Source organism: Triticum urartu, chromosome 7A (assembly GCF_056163025.1).
Source record: "Triticum urartu cultivar PI428250 chromosome 7A, HENAU_Tu73, whole genome shotgun sequence".
Taxonomy (NCBI): Eukaryota; Viridiplantae; Streptophyta; class Magnoliopsida; order Poales; family Poaceae; genus Triticum; species Triticum urartu.
Window position 1 is genome coordinate 669,770,016 of NC_141879.1, and position 16,640 is coordinate 669,786,655.

Consider the following 16,640-nt stretch of genomic DNA (forward strand, 5'->3'; position numbering starts at 1 on the left):
GTTTAAAAATAAAATAAAAGAAAATGATGGAAATGTCAAAAAATAAAAAAAATAAGTTTCCCATGTGATATGTGGTCTAGTTGTTGGGAAAATTTACAAATATGAATTTTGACTTTATTTGCAAAATCTCTCTGGAATTTAGTAAAATGGGCATAAATTTTGTATACGAATTCGGATTAAATAAAATTTTATATGAAAAATCATCTACTTGAAAAGTTACATCCGAATTGACCAGGGCTTTTAAGATATAGAAGGGGGAATTGAAAAAAATAGGAACCCCGTTCAACATCTTCAAAATCCCAAAAACCTAACAGAACGAAAGATACGGGGCTTTTAAGATCTAGAGGGGGGAAAATGAAAAGAAAATTCAAACTTACTAGTGGTGCATCATTTGCTAGGTGCGCCACTAGTAACAGAAAAAAATTTGGTTTCAAAAAATAAATTGGATTTTTTTTTAAAATATGATACACAATATGAGTGGGAAGTTTGAAATTTTTTTTAAAAATTTCATCGTACTCATGAACATGAACAAAGTCCTAGACATCAACAAGGTTTAATAGGATTGATATGATAGATATATCAATAAGTGCCTGTGAAGTGAGCTGATGCTGGGGTTAGATAGAACTGCGAAGTTAAGCGTGCTCGGGTGCGCCACTAATAGGTCTTTTCATAGTAATGTCGGGTCATCGGTGCGTGCATGTGCGCTTCTCTGTCTCAAGTTTCTCGCGGCATCATGCGACTATCTTCATATCCGGGTGGGGCTGCCACAAGTTTCTTGTCTATAGGTTTGATGCTACGATAGTTCGTGCCGTCTGTGGGAATCTAGAGAACACGTGTGTGACTAGAGAGCTGGCTATCACTGACGGACATGGCGCGGGTGCTGAAGGATAGGAAGGAAAATTTACACCCATCTCATGCACTCTCTTGGAGGACTACACGGGAAAACAAGGAGATGGCGCCAAAGAAGCAGAAGGTCATCAAGAGGAAGGCGACAACCAAGCTCACATCACCTTCAAGGGCGCGACATGATGTTCAGCTCATGCTCAGACTCACACGACACCTGACACTCCGTTGATGCATAAGTCATCGACTCAGAAAGACGTACACATGTCATCATCAACGCGGAAAGAAGTTCAAAACGCCACTGACGCAAGTGCGATGGCAGAAGAACTGCAAGCCCACTAGGAAAAATCCCAAGTGTGCTCCGTTCACCTAACCAGACCCCTTTGCCTAAAAAAACTAACCAGACCCTTTAGAGCATTTCCAGCCGTTCGGCCCCCCAGGACGCCTAAATAGAGCGGCCTGGGGGCATGCCGGCGCTAGTTTGGCCCCTGGGGGCGACCTAGCGCCCAGTCACGCCCCCACGCGCCGGCCCCAGGATGCAGGAAATTTAAACTTGGTCGTTCTCGCTCACAAAAGACGCCGCAAAACCGGCGATCGGTCGTAGTCTGGCGTTACAAAAAACAGAGTTCGCGTGCGCAATGATTCACTCGGCGGGGTCGGCTCTAGGCGTTGGCGGAGTCGGCGTGCTTCGGCGAGGTATTCCTCCTCCTTGAACGTCCACTTGATGCGCGGTTCGCCTGACCTGGCCGCCCGCTTCTTCTTCTTCTGGCGCCCCTTCGTCGGAACAGGAGCCGGCTCATCCTCCTCCTCCTCCTCCTCAGGTTCCTGTGCGTCCTCGCCGTAGATATAGCCGAGCTCGGCCTCCATGTCGCCGCTGAGATCCACTACCTTGTCCTGGGTGGCGAACCCGGGAGAGGCGGCGGCCGCGGTCGATCCTGTCGCGATGATGTCGTCCATGTCGGCTCCCGTGTCGTCGGCGTTGCCGAGGTGCGAGAAGGGCAGAGGTCCACGGTAGAGATGGGGCGTCGGTGTGGACGCGTAGGAGGCGGGCGGCGAGTAGTTGTATGGAGGGTACTGCACGCCGACGAAGGCGGGCGAGGGCGTGCGCGTAGCGGGGTGACCATGAGGGAAGGTCACGTTTGGGTTGAACCCACCGTGCGCGTCGCCGTCGGCGTAGCCGGGCGACGATGAACCCCATGGAGATCCGGCGCCTTGCTGTCCCCAGGGCGCGTATTGGGCGTGGCTGACGACGGGTGGATTCATCCCCGCCTGGTCGACCGATGAGGAAGACGCCGCCAAGCGCGCCGCGTTGTCGCGGGCCTTCTTGGCGATGGCCCTGTTCCGCCTGTCGGCGATGACTGCTTCGCGCTGCTGAACTTCCACCCTCCACTCGGCGTTCGACAGGCCCGGCGGCTTCGATGGCGGCGCCCTCGGCTTCCTTTGCTTCGCTGGACCACGGCGCCAGTCGCGTTTGCCGCCGCGCGCGGCATGGCGTACTTCTTCGGCGGCATGGCGGCGACTGGAAGGCGAGCGGGAGGGGGTTTGGCGGGAGAAAGGGGGAGAATGGCGGGAGGAAGGCGAGCGAGCGGGAAAGATGCGAGGAAAAAGCGTCAACAAACGGCGGAAAAAGGCCCTCGGGTCGCCTCCAGGGCGGGCCCACGCGCCTTTTTCGCTTGCGCCGGCTCCCCAAGCGCCTCCCAGGGCGCCGGGTTCGGCCTGGGTCCGCCGGCACCAGTTTTGGCCCGAGCCGGCGAAAAACGGCCTTCTGAGGGAGCGACTGGGGCCTTTTTTTGGCGCCGGCGCGGCAAAATCGCCTGGGAAGGCCCTGTTGGGGGCGCGGCTGGAGATGCCCTTACACACCTTGCAAAGGATATTCTTGTCATGTGGTTGCAAGTTTCAGCGATTGTTGCGGGCGCATCTATTGCTGCCACCTTCACCATCTTGGTGTCCAGGGGGATTATGGCGGGCAACGTTGCTGGCGGGGGAGTGTTACTCTAGCTTTGTGCTATGCTGCTTCAGGTGCTGCTCGAAGATCAACTGGTGGGTGAAGAAGTCATTGAGGGGAATGACGCTAGTGTTGCTGAAGAGTTTTTGACTATTTGTGTGCATTGGGCCAATGCATAAATTGAGCTTTTGCCAATGCCGATCATCTCCTAAACTCTATTCTAGGAACAATAGTTTCGTTTTATCTCATATATCATTATATAAGTATGCTTAGCTTATGTATACTTGGCTTATTTCTCCATGGAAATATTTAATTAAACATTGTTTATCTTCTTCATCTATTTTGATCTTTGTAAAGCGCATCACTTAAATTGGTGATTTTCCTGTTCATGTAGATAACCAATTTCAGCAAATGCCTTCTCTTTGTTACCCTTAGCAGCAGTTTATAGTATATTTTATATACAGAAAGCTCGTTATGTTTGTCTATGTCTTATATCCATTCTTTGATGTCTGAACATTTAGAATGGTCATGTTACTGACTTAACTTCTCTCTTTTTTAGGAACCTTTAGAGAAGTTGAGCCAAACATTAAAGTTTGGAATATTTCTAATTACTCCCTCCGTCCCATAATGTGTCAAAAACGCTCTTATATCATGGGATGGAGGGAGTACAAAACATTGCATCCAAGTAAAGTTGATACCTTCGGGGATTCAGTTCTCTAAACCTGAGCAAATTGATTTATAATCAAAGATGGTGCCTGGTGGTCCAATGTTGGTTCTGTTGCCAACTTGCTTTCAAATGGAGAGACAATCTCTTCACATCGTTAGAAAGTAGTAAAACACTCAAACCTTGTCAGTCGTAAGCTTCCAGCCTATAGAACCAGCTTGATTGATAAACTAATTTCAGAAGCTTGGGTACTTCTAATTAGTTTGAACCACTCATACCGCCAAATATTTGTTAGCAGATTTATTAAAACCGAAGAAGAGAATTACTGCAGAAAGTTACTCATGTTGTTCAACAGCGGTGCAAAATTCTCGCCTCTATATTGAAATTGGGGGGGGGGGGGGGGGGGGGGTTGAAAAGAAGCTCGAAGAGCAGTAGGTTGTAGTTGTTGTTGTTGCGTCAATGATCACTGGCCATTAGAATAGAACATGCTGGGGTAGACCCAAAGGCTCTGCAGTTGCCGCAACATATTTCTTGTGAACATAAGGTCACGACTGGTAGATGGATCCTTCGCAAGATCAGGCTCATTACACAACCAGCGTACACCCCAAGGCTGAGAGCCTTGAGTGTAATACAGGCAATTGCTTCTCCCTCCCCATCGTTCTGGGTTAATGCAAGAAAAAGGTGGATCTCTTGTGTCAGCAGCAACGAAGAGTGCCCAATTGTTCAACTTCTTCATCTCCATCCATTTTGCGGGATTGATTGACATGTCCAGGAGGTGGAGTGTACAGAAGGCTGATCTCTGGAATGGAAACCTGAGATCATAACAACCCATCAGAAGCATATCATGGCAAACCACTAGCCATGGTTTTAAACACTGGCGTGGGGTCTTGCCGTGGCGCCACTCGGCCGGTAGCTCCTGCAGGACAAGCTTTGGTGCCAACTGCAAAGTGTAGATCTTCATATGATCATCCATGGCGATAAATTGACCATCCAATTCCACGATCTGCTTTATTGGTACATTGGAAAATTTGAGTTCAGACCAAGAGTCACTTCCAACTAGCCAATCAAATAGAGAGGATTCAGTACTAACAAGGAGGTGTGAATTGGGTGATGCAAGTGGACCAGTCAGAGTGCTACAATAGTACAACTCAGTCACACTAGGGAGACGTGGAGGTGAAACTTCCGCACCACTAAACGCATCAACAACAAGACAATCTTTGTTGTGGAAGAAGATGAGGTGACCATAGGAAGAACCAGCATACCGGAACTCTAGCAAAATTTCTTCCCGAATCCGGCAATGACGGTTGATCTTTGGGTTGGATGGATCAATGAATTTTAATGTATGTCGATTGTGAGGACCACTGATAGGAGTTTGGATGCCGAGATTTTGTCGGACGAGGAGAGGGGGGCATAAGGTGCGGAATGCAGATTTGGACGGGTATGCGAAGAAGGCAACACGCCAAGAGCGGCAGGTGGCAGCAAAGGCGACAAGGTCAAGGGAGGAGTACAACATAGCAACAATTGAGTGCAACAGGCAATCTGGGAGGTATGCCCAGCCTTGAAGGGTAGCCACGTCAAGGTGTTTGGAGACAGAGGTGACAAGCAGTTTGCCGGGGATGTTCATGATGACAAACTCTCTGCAAAATATAATAAGAAATATAAAGGAGGAAAGATTAGAAAGATGAGCCGGCCAAGAAATGCAAAAAGGAGGCATATATATACATATATAGTTTGCTAGAACTACAAATAAGCATACATTGTTGTTTATATCCAATCAATAGCCATGCATAGAGAACCACATATACACATGTGCAAATATGGACTTCCATCCGGAAGTGGAGTATCTGGACCCGAGCTCAAATGCTTCCCGATGAAAACATTTGTCAAAGTTAGTAAAAAAAAAATCAGTTTTTCTGATTCTTTTTGCATTTTTTTTTCAATTTGACTGTTATCCCGAGCTCAAATGAGCTCGGAATTAGAAGAGGACTTTCGGCTTCATTAGGGGAATTGTTAAAGCTACGAAGCTACGACAACGAAGCAAAAGAAAATACACAAAGCAGGGAGGAACCATGACGGCTAGTCGGCCACACGCCTCACAGATCCCACTCAAAGAATACATCCTCCAAAGCCCTTCCTACCCATCAATTGCACCCTAGCTACAGTTTTCAATCCTTGGTTGGAGTATGTATATCTATATCTTACACCAAAAACGAGCGGAATCTAGTCATACCAGGTACCAGCCGAGTTCTTCTGAAGAGAACCACTGCACGATGTGTCTCCTGGTAGGTCTGGATTTGGAGACACATACACACGAGAGTGGGAGAGGAATAGAGCGGATGCCGCGTAGAGGTGCAGATGCATGCTGCGTTCCTTCAAATGGAGGCCAGCTGCGGGCGTCGTTCTCGCCGGGTGGCTGCAACTACAAGAACCGCACTGATGAATTCAAGAAAGCAGGTTTGTTTTCTTTGGAGCAAACAAGGCCGGCGCTGGTGTGTCTCTCTCAGCCTGCTCTGTAGTCTGTAGTAGTCTTTTGGAGTTGTTTGTGGGCCTGGGCTTGTACGGGCCTGTCTTGAGCAGAGACGAAAGTCGAAGCTGTATGAGCTGGACCAAACTAAACTGCCTTTGTCTCAAAAAAAAAAAAACTAAACTGCCTAAAAAAAATGAGCTGGACCAAATAATTCCCAAATGAAAATAATCTGGACCAAATGGAAGTTATTATTACATTTTCCTATAAATACATTAGAATTCAAATTTGTTTCTCCATTTTTTCTATTACATTTACCTCTTGGACCAAATGAAAGCATGGGTGGAAGTTTTTCGTGAACGGATCATGCCGTCGCACACATATTGCCCCTTCAGGTTCATCTAACAGTGTGTGTACGTAAATGACTGCCCCTCTTTTCCGTGGCACATCATGGCAACGCGTACACGGGTACACAATGTGTTAGAGCAACATTGAGTGAATGAATGATTTACAGAAGTTGAGAAAGAAGAAGAAAAACTTATTAGGATCTCCTTCTCTGCTGCATGTAATGGCCACCTTGCCTCTAGCGACCAACCATGTGACATAACTTGGTGACGATGGTATGGATGGCGTACTAGTAACACAATAGCGACCTCACATTGCGTTCTTGAATGATGTGCATGTCGTAGGGTTAAATGTGCTTTCGCGTGTGAAACGGTTCATGCACTTGCTGCCAGAAGGTCCCCTCGCTACTCCTGCCTACAAAATCCATGGATACGGCTAACCACACATCGCATAACAGCTCATCCTCCCCTACCAGCCTTCGTACTATGAGAAAAACGACATGTCGTCCGAAATTAAGCTCAATGGCATTTGACCGAACAGCTGCCGAGCGTGGTGTCCGCCATGGAGGTCATCGGTAGGGGGGTGGAGTGTACCTAGGTATAAACGACTCCAGGGTGGACAGCGCCGTCATAAAAGGCGAGCAGGTGCGTCGGTGCTGGTTGCGAACGTCCGACAAGCCTCTGTGGAGGCCTTGAGGTACACCCGCGATGGTGGAGGTGGAGGGTGCGGATGCAGAGCAAGGGGCAGAAGGGGCAGAGTGGAAGGAAATAGGATTGAGAGGGGGATTTAATGGGCCTCTGGTGTTGGAGTCTGACGTGACTGTTGTCCGGACTCATGCAACCCCCCCCCCCCCCCCCCCCCAGTCTCCGGTTTGTAGGAAAAAGTGCGTCTGGACAACAGAGCGGGCCAATATAGGACCACATTGAATGGCATAAAATATCCAGACTGTACGACCCGGACATATGCAGGCGGTATAAGGGTCCGTGTTGGAGATGCCCTTAGTGGCTGAAATATTTGTGGCAAAAAGAAAATACTGGAATCATTTTTTGCTAGACTTCCTTTTTGAAGGCTGGCGGTCGGTGGTGGCCCTTTGCACACGATGCTAGATGGCGGTTCATCGAGCAGATCCGAGTGAAAACCTTGCGCTTGGCTAGTTGCGAAGGCCGGTGATGGCGGCGTTCTTCTGTGTCATCCCCTTCATGAAGGCATTGACGTGGAGTAGCTCCAGACCTCTATCGACTACCTTTAGGAGAACCCTTCGATCAGTCGATCGGATGTCGCGGTGCTCTTGTGTCGTTCTCTCCATGAGGCGTCATTTTTGGAGGTATACATTGTCTCGAGGGACCATCACCGACCTCCTCTTCTCCCTGCTTCGACCGTGGCCACGCCCACCTTACCTCGATAGCCAGCCACCATAGATGTTGCTCGACCAACCACCTCCAAGCCAACCCCTGGCTGCCTGAAGACCGTCTCGCTGCCACCCCATCCCGCTTGTCCGAACCGATTCTAGCGATCTTTGCTATCCTGGCCAACACAACCGCCCTGAAAAACACCTTGAGCCCTTCGAGCTTCACCGTCCATTGGACCCCGTCATTCCGTGTCATTGCCGCCACTAGAACCACCTCCGTTTTTGCAACAAGGGTCTTGTTGAAATGACAATGGACACGACGGCAAGTCGAATATGCTTTAGTGCAACCTTTTCTTTTCAACTCCTTGCTCAGAGCATCTCCGGCCGTTGGCCCCCCAGGAGGCGCTAAAAATCGCCCCCTGGGGGCGCACCGGCGAAAACCGTGTGCTGGGGGCGTGATGCCCCCCCCCCCCCCAGTCGCGGCGCCCATGATTTATTTGAAAACCACAAACTAGGCGCAAATTCATCCAAACTTCGGCGAGTTCATACATATTTAAAATATTTTAAAAAAAAAAGAAAAAAAGCTACTCGCCGCGGCCCGCCTTCGCCCTCGCCGCTCCTCGCCGCTCGCCGCCCTTGAAGCTCTACATGCCGAGGAGCCTGTAGAACTTCGTGTAGTCGCTGCCGTCGTTGTCGCCTCCTCCGCGGCCGCCGTCCCTGCTGCACCCCTCCCCAGATTGGCGCGGCGGGTTGGACGGTCCGGGGGCGTCCTCGTCCTCGTCGCTGTCGAGGATCACCATGTCGTGCTCGTCCTCGCGCCCACGCTTGCGGGCGGCTATCTCCTACAGGGCTCGGCACTGCCGGACCATCTCGTCGCGGAGGTAGTCGTCCCACGCCCATTTTAGGGCCTCCTCGTCGGAGAAGCCGCGCCGGACAATGGCCTCGTACTCCGCGGGGAGGCCAGCCTTCGGCCTGACGAGGACGAGGCGGCCAGAGGTGGGGGAGGAGTCGGCGATGCGGACGCCGGAGCTGCGGGTGTGGTGGCTGACCGGCGCGTCCTGGGGATCCGACTTAACGGGGCGGAGGCTGGGAGAGCCGGTCGAGCGGCCGGACGAGGAGGAGGACGCCCCCGGGTCCATCCGCCTTGGCGTCCACGAGCTCCCACGTAGACGGGAGAAGGCCGGGGGAGCGGGATACTCCAGCCTGGGCGTGTTGCCGCCCTCGATGTACTCAAAGACGGCCTCCAGCGTGCGGCCGTACACGCCCCACCATTGGCGGCGGCCTTTGGAGTTGAGCCTCCTGGAGGGCACGACGCCGTTGGTGGCCTCGAGCTGCTCGGCGTGGCGGCGGCGGAAGTAGGACTCCCACAGCGGGCTATCGGGGACGTACCGTGGGCCTTCCCTCACCGCCTGCGGCAGAGAGGTGCGGATACGCGCGATCTCCGCATGCCGCGCCGCTCCGGTGGTCGGCGGTGGCTCCGGGACCCCGCCGGCGCTGATCCTCCACGCCGCGAGCACCCGCATGTCCGGCGGAACCGGGTACCCGACTTCATAGAGGAGCCGAGTTTTGTCCTCATGGAGGTGGCGGCGGCCGAAGCCGTTCGCCGCCGCCACCTCCACCAGGACGAAGCTCGGCTTATATAGGCGGAGGCTCCACGCGTACGCGTGGCCGTCGTGTTACGCGTGGCGGGCGAGGGACGCGCGGCGTCCGGTTTTTACTGCGCCACCCTGTGAGGCATCAATGGCAATGATTCGTCGCGAGAACCGATGCGATGAGGACGACGAAGCGTCGAGAAGAGCCGAGTCGCTGTCAAGAAGGGCCCGCCGACTTTCGCGCCAAAAACGATTCGGCCGGCGCCCCCAAGCGCCCCCAGCGCGCCGGGTTTGGCCTGTGTCCGCCGGCGCCAATTTCGTCCCGAGCTGGCGAAAAAGACTCTTTGAAGACACGACTGGACCGATTTTTCGGTGTCGATGACCGAAATATCGCGTGGGGGGGCGCGACTGAAGATGCTCTCAGTCTCACCTAATTATACCCCACCGGCACGGTCTCCTTCCCGTCGACTTAGTCGCCGCCGGCAGTCTTCTTTTTCCTTGTCGCCCCCTGGGATTCACCCTCGCTCCCTCTCCTCCCCGCCGATCCCCTCTCCCCGCCGCCGCTCCCCCGGGATTCCCCAGGCAGGTGCGGCTTGCCTGGCCCCCAAACCCGGCCGCAACCTCCAACCTGATCCTCTTAAGCGGACGGACGCCGGGAGATCAGCCGCTGTCCTCGTGGTCTCGTCCGCCGGCACGACTCGCAGTGTTCCGGTGAGTCGTCCCTCCTCGATTACCCGGCCTTGTCCGCGCCGATGTCAGGCTAACCCTGTAATTATTCAGCTGTACTAATTCAAGATCGTCCACGCGCAGAAACTTCAGTCTTCAACGGATCTGTCCAGATTGATCCTTTTAGCTGACGCCGAGAGACCAACCAATCGACCTCAGCCCAGCCGCGGCCCTCGTCGTCTCCTGTGCCGGCGAAACTCGCAAGCAGATCAGGCACCACTGTTCACTGGCACGGTGAATCTGACTGTCTGAGTCGTCAGGTGCCCCCTCCATTGGGCGGCCTAGTCCATCGCTTCCGTCAGACTAGCGTGGAGGTGAAGGACATGGAGGTGGCAGCATTCAGGGCCATGCTGCACTTCATCTACACCGACACGGTGCCCGAGCTTGATCAACCGCTCGAGGTGGTGGCGACGCTCGCTCAGCATCTGCTTGCGGCTGCTGACTGGTACGTTCTCGATAGGCTCAAGCTGATTTGTGAAGTAAAGCTCTCTGGTGGCATCACTGTCGACACCGCAGCGACAACTCTTGCTTTGGCGGAGCAGCACAATTGCTCGAAGCTCAAGGCCAAATGTGTCGAGTTCATCGTCAGCACTCCTGCAGTTCTTGATGACGTGTTGGCGATGGAGGGGTATAGGCACCTGGAGGCAAGCTGCCGTTCGGTCTTGACTGAGCTTCTCAAGTCTGTCCATGGGAGGAAGTGTTGAAGTGTTGCCATATTGCTAGACTTCCAAGATCTGACAATGCGTGCAGTCTCTGTTTGTGCTTGTGAGAAATGATTAATGCATACTAGGAACTTGTGACTGTATTTACCTAAAATGGAAAACTTATGCCCTGTTATGAGCAACGTAATGCTTTCATCCGCTTACAGTAGTTGTAATTTAGTGACTGCCAATGTTGACACAAGGTTTTACACAGTCCAGGTGTCGTGTATATGCTCGTAGTCTTTTGAACCGAGTGTGCAACTGTGCATACAGATACATGATTTGCTCAGCTGCAGCCACACCCATCCTGGTGTTGGGACGTCTTTTGAAGACCTTCTCACAAGGAAATTAGTGACAATACTAGTACAATTAGAAATAGGAATCCATTCCTACAAACCAAAAAAACTTCAAAGGAATTTTTCCTACAAAAAGTTTCTATGCTTTATAATTCCTACAATATTCTAGGCCCCCTTCCCTGCTCCGCATCCGCCTGCCACCACCACTCCCCCCCCCCCCCCCCCTCCCCCCTTCCCGGAGGAGTCTGTCCGTTGAGAAGTTGTAATCACACCACACACAAAAAAATTAAAAAAAGAGAAGTTGTAATCACACCACACACAAAAAAATTAAAAAAAGAGAAGTTGTAATCACGATCCGCTTCCTCTCCTCTAATAATCTCCTTTCTTTTATAGGAACTGTGCAATTGGGGAAGAGGAGATAAATTTCTGTTTGTGCAGCAAGGGCGGTCCAAAAGGAGTAATTTTTGCCCGGAAGAGTCTATCTATTGAGCAAGGTTTTTGAGTCGCCGACTAATCGCCGACTAATTGCCAAGTCGTTGGAGCGAGGTTGGCTTGCGTAGGCGACTTGGCTTGAGGAGCGAGTCGCGCGGCTGGTAGGCTCGTCGACTATTAGTCGACGACTAGTCGGGCGACTAGGACCTCAGAGCAGGGCGGGGCGGCTTGCTTCAGCAAGGCCAAGGGAGGGAAGACTGGGGAGGTGAGCAGGCCAGAGTTCGAGGGAGGGGAGGAGGAGACGAAGCTGGAGAGTGCGCCGCCTGTACGAGGAGAAGCACGGAAGAGACGAAGGAGAAAGGCACATGGGAGAGCAGATGCACGGTCCAGATTAGAGCATATGGACGGTTGGGATTTTATTTGGAAGCTAGGGTTGCATAATGGGCCTATTGGGCCAGCTCTCTAGTACGAAACAGAGGAGGAGCAAGACGTGTGCTCCCATCCCACATCAGAATCGCCGCCTCCATTGCTCCTACGAGCTGCTGCTGCCTTCTCCAAGCTGAAGTATCCTCCAAGCAGCTGCCTTCCCTCTCCTCCGCCTGCAACAGCACCTCTTCCCCCTCCTCCTCCTCCTCTTCCCCCTCCTTCTCCTCCTCTTAACACCTGGGGTGACTTGGGGCGATTAATCACAACGAGTCGCAGACTAATCGCAGCAAGCCACTAGTCGGAGGCATGGCGACTCGACTTGGCTAGGCGACTCAAAAACCTTGCTATTGAGAAGTTGTAATCAGGATCCTCCCCCCTCTCCTCTAATATCTCCTTCCTTCTGGACGACAGCCGGCCTCATTAAATAAAGAACATAAGATCAATGACATAGAACTTAAATATGCAAATACTTATAACACATCTAGATGTGCTTTAGCAAAATTGTTAAATATAGGAGTTGGAGTAGTAGGAAAGTTTATTTTCGCCGGCGATTAGTCTGATTTCTTGCGCTGGCCTAAATAAACAGAGGAGCAGGGGGGATTCGAGTATGGGCAGATCAGGCATCTACTGCTTGTCGCAGTTCAAATAAGGTCGATCCAAATAGTGCATGCATCAAGCTGTTGATCTAACCAGCCATGACCAAGAAAAGACGTCACCGGGACACAATGTAAGTGTTATTTTTTCTTGTGCCTGATTGATATTTTGTACTACTAATGAAAGGTTCTTCCTAAACAACAGTTGATTATTTGTTGTTCCAGGTAAATGCAACACAAAAAACAACTCTCAGCAAACAAACTGCCGGCAGCGAAGGAGTCAGAGACAGGCTCAACAAGCTGCCTAATGACCTTCTGCTCAACATTCTGGAGAGGGTCGACACGCTTGATGCAATAAGGGCCTGCCTCCTCTCGAAACGAATGATGCACCTTTGTACCAAGCTCTCACACTTCTTCCTAAGCTGTAGTTCCATTCCAGGTCACCATGTTAGAGCTCATGTTTTCGACCCCAGTGAATTTTTCAGAGCCAACAGTGCTGTAGCTCATGTAACGGATAACATCTTGAGCACAAACAGCCCGGAGATCACCATTAGCAAACTCAAAATCAGATTCATCTTGACGCAACCTGATTGTTACACAATTGGCAAATCCGACGCCCGCGCCATGACAACACACAAGGTTGGCGCAGCTGAGTTTGAGATCATAACAGAGAAAATTCACAAGTGTTCTCCTGCCGAGCTCCTCGACCATGCGAAGCAGTTCAATGATTTTTTTTAGTGCTTGTCCGGATGCATTAGATGGCCTCAAGCGCCTGTGGCTGTGCAATATGAGGTTTGGTGAGTCGGACATACCCAACATCCTCAGCACCTGCAAGCTCTTGGAGCCTTTGCATTTAACCAATTGCGACTCGGGGATGAATTCTGTGCTGCAACTAGAACATGCTAAACTTACTGAGCTCGAGGTCGACTTTGGGAAATTTGAGATAGTTGAGCTGACATGCCTACCAAAACTCCAACGGGTGAGCTATAAGGGCTGGTTCAACTCTCATAAAGGTCCCCTGTATTTTGGTTTTGTACCACAACTTTCAAAGCTGAGGCTAACTAAAATTGGCACCCGACCAACTAGGACTCTTGAGTTAAGTCAGCTCCTTGCTAATGTTCCTTACATAGACAACCTACATCTGGATTTTCAAAGTGAAAAGGTACTAATTATTAGTCATTGGAATGATACCTGTCCATTCTCACTCTCTCTCTCTCTCTATATATATATATATATAACCATATGGATGGTTATATGTAATACTCCGACACTCAATATGGAACGGAGGGAGTAACAATAGTAGCTTAAGTTGGTCTTCTCCGCCAGTTGAAAATGTGATTTATATGCAACTTGCACTCAGTTTTTAAATTGTTTTTTCTTTCGAAGATTTGGGTTCTGCCAGAAAGCCCGAAGCTTCTCAGACCTGTTCTCAGCTAACTACAGCAGGTGAATCTGGACAATCTTTCTGAAGGATGTGATTTAGCTTGGACAATGTTTATTCTTGAAGCTGCACCATCCCTAAAAGAGCTCTGTATCACAGTCTTGGATCATTGGTGCAATATGGTGACGAGAGACAAAGAGTTCCGGAAGAACAATGGTTTTTTTGAAAAGGAAGACGTGGAGTGGAAGGCATCCCTCCCTGACTTCAAGCACAAGAATCTAGTTAAGCTCACCATCTATGGCTTCCAACCTGACGACATCTTTGTGTGATTCATCTGGTGTGTCATGGAACATGCGGTTAATATGGCAGAGATATCTCTACATGACAAGACGAAGGTATGTCTGCGCTGTGGTGTCTTGGATCCCGAGATGAAGTACCCATCGAGGTATCCACGGAATGCTGATGAACGCACACATATCACTGAAGAATTGAGGATGTCTTTGCTTGCTATGGTTCGCTTCTGGACGTAATTGGCAAAAAGAGATGTACTACCTACAGATCCTCTGAACTACGTATAATTCAGTAGTACTCTTACTTTCCCTTAAATTGAAGCTATGTGAAGTGTTGTCTAATGGAGAAAATATTTAGTAATTTTTCTAAGTATTTTGACATTTTTTTGATGGGTCCGAATAACTGCCACACGTGTGGCATGGACAGGAACCCGCCCGCATGCCTCGTGTGGCATGGACGGGAACCGGCCCGCACGACCACGTACGCGCGCACAAAAGCACGGACCGCACGTCCGGTGTGTGGCAACCCCGCCCGCACTGCCCCGTCCGGGCCAGACGACCCGCTGCCCGCACGACCCAGCCGTTCCCGGCCTCCGATCCATCCCCTCTCTCGTCTGCCGCCATCGTCCCCCACCTCTCGAACCCCGACCTCCGTCGCCGGCCATCTCTGGTTGCCATGGCAACCAGGGCAGATCCGTAGGGCGCTCCCACCGCAAACCACACCCCAACCCTCCCCACCCCCAGCACCCCACTCCAACCCAGCCCTCCAGAGACGATCATCTGAAACCAGGTGAAATCTCCCGATCTCATCCTTCTCATCCTTAAGGCTGAAAATCTCCCGATCTTGTACTGGGTCCATGCTATAGGGGTAGAACACTGCATGGTTTAGTGTATATTCGCAATTGCCAGGCAGAGTACACCAGATCTGCCATGTACTACGTTTGACATTAACTTAAGTTCATAGTTTAATTGACGCAAGTAGTTGGGTATGAAATGGATGAGTAGGAATCCCTAAAAAGGGCGGGAAGGACAATTTTTGGAATGAAGGGGGTGGGAAAAATTAATTGCCACTTGTGTATAACGACAATTGCCACCTTTCGTTGTCAGTAGCTGCCACCTATTTTGACCTGTTGCTTGCCATCCCTATCTTCTATGTGCAAGCAGCAGAAGAATGCAATTCTTGTGGATTGTTGATGCCTTCTTGTTCGTCCAGTGATTGAGAACACATCGGAAAGAAGCGAGACACGGAAAGAATGAATCACGAAGATGACGCTGATGCTTGGGGTTCTCAAAGGCCAGAAACGCCCCCTTGGGATGCATCAGAGTACAGTCAACTCATCTCTGCAGGGCCGTTGCTGCCACTACTAGAACAGTATGCAGGCGTAGGTATGATGCGTGATAACAAAAGAAGAGAACAGTCGCCATCTTCACAACGATGAAGATGACATTCTACTTATGTCATACACTGTCATTTTTTCGCAGGTTCTTATGACCAAAACACTCATAGGGGGCCCCCGTGGCAAGTTCAGTCACAAGGCGCTAACACTGACAAATGTACGGGCAGCCAACTTCAACTAGCTAGTATGTCTAATCAAGGTAATGCAAAATGAAAAAGAGCACATACTGCTATGGACATGAAAAATGAACATGCAAAAAAACTGGCAAAAGGACTCACGAGTTATCACGGGTGAAAATGCAGAGCCTTCATGCAGCACGTGGCATCAAGCAGCACCCATGTACCTGCCATCGACGTCATACACAGGTGAGTCCATAAAAAAGGTGAAGTTGCGGATGCTCAATTAGCAGAAGGAGCATAGTTGACAACTACAATTGCCATGACTGGACATCTATAGTTGCCATGAATTGAAAACTACACTTCTCATCCCTGGACAACTGTTGTTGCCATCCCTGGACACCTGTAGTTGCCATGGAGGAACAACTGCAGTTGCCATGCCAGTGCAACTACATTTGCCATGCCATGGCAACTGCAGTTGCCATACAGGAACAACTGCGGTTTCCATACCGACGCAACTACAGTTGCCATGCCAGGAAAACTGCAGTTACCACATCAGGGGCAACTGCAGTTGCCGTGCTAGCACAAAACTGCATTTGCCATGAATTGACCAACCAATACTATGCTTACAGGTTATTACGCTGGTGGTAACCCGGCAAACGTCTCATGGTAAGCTTCACAAATTGCAGGTGGAGCACGTCATTATGGTGTCACAGACCACACAAGATGGTCAAATGCAGCACAACAAGTTAAGGAAAAAATCTGAACCACAAAAAACAGCGCTACATTTGTTATTTGTAGTTATCTGTAAACAAAACAATTAGTTGCCATGTTTGTTGAAGAGTAGCTGCCATGACTGGACAGCTACAACTGCCATACATGTCCACGCGCAGACTCACGGCTTGCTGTTTGAAATGATGTCATGCCAAATCGCTCGAAGATGGTGTGATCCGTTGCGATACACATGTTATCCAAACAAAAATCTTACTCTCGTACCTGTTTTTTCTATTACAGGGCCTACAACTACACTAAACAGCGGCGCAGGGACATCTACGGCGGGGAGCTCTAAGCGCATGGAAGA

The 16,640-nt window shown here is 50.5% G+C and overlaps 1 protein-coding gene and 2 pseudogenes across 1 annotated transcript; 1 reads left to right on the forward strand and 2 right to left on the reverse strand.

Moving 5' to 3' along the window:
• Window positions 1–3,899: 3,899 nt before the first annotated feature.
• LOC147961255 (uncharacterized) lies at window positions 3,900–5,076 on the reverse strand. Its single transcript, XM_087534376.1, has one exon. The coding sequence runs from the start codon at window positions 5,074–5,076 to the stop codon at window positions 3,916–3,918; it is 1,161 nt and encodes a 386-aa protein (XP_087390502.1). The 3' UTR covers window positions 3,900–3,915.
• A 3,177-nt stretch (window positions 5,077–8,253) lies between these two features.
• On the reverse strand, window positions 8,254–9,132 carry LOC147961256 (uncharacterized; annotated as a pseudogene).
• A 1,118-nt stretch (window positions 9,133–10,250) lies between these two features.
• On the forward strand, window positions 10,251–14,286 carry LOC125519307 (uncharacterized; annotated as a pseudogene).
• The last annotated feature ends 2,354 nt before the right edge of the window (window positions 14,287–16,640 follow it).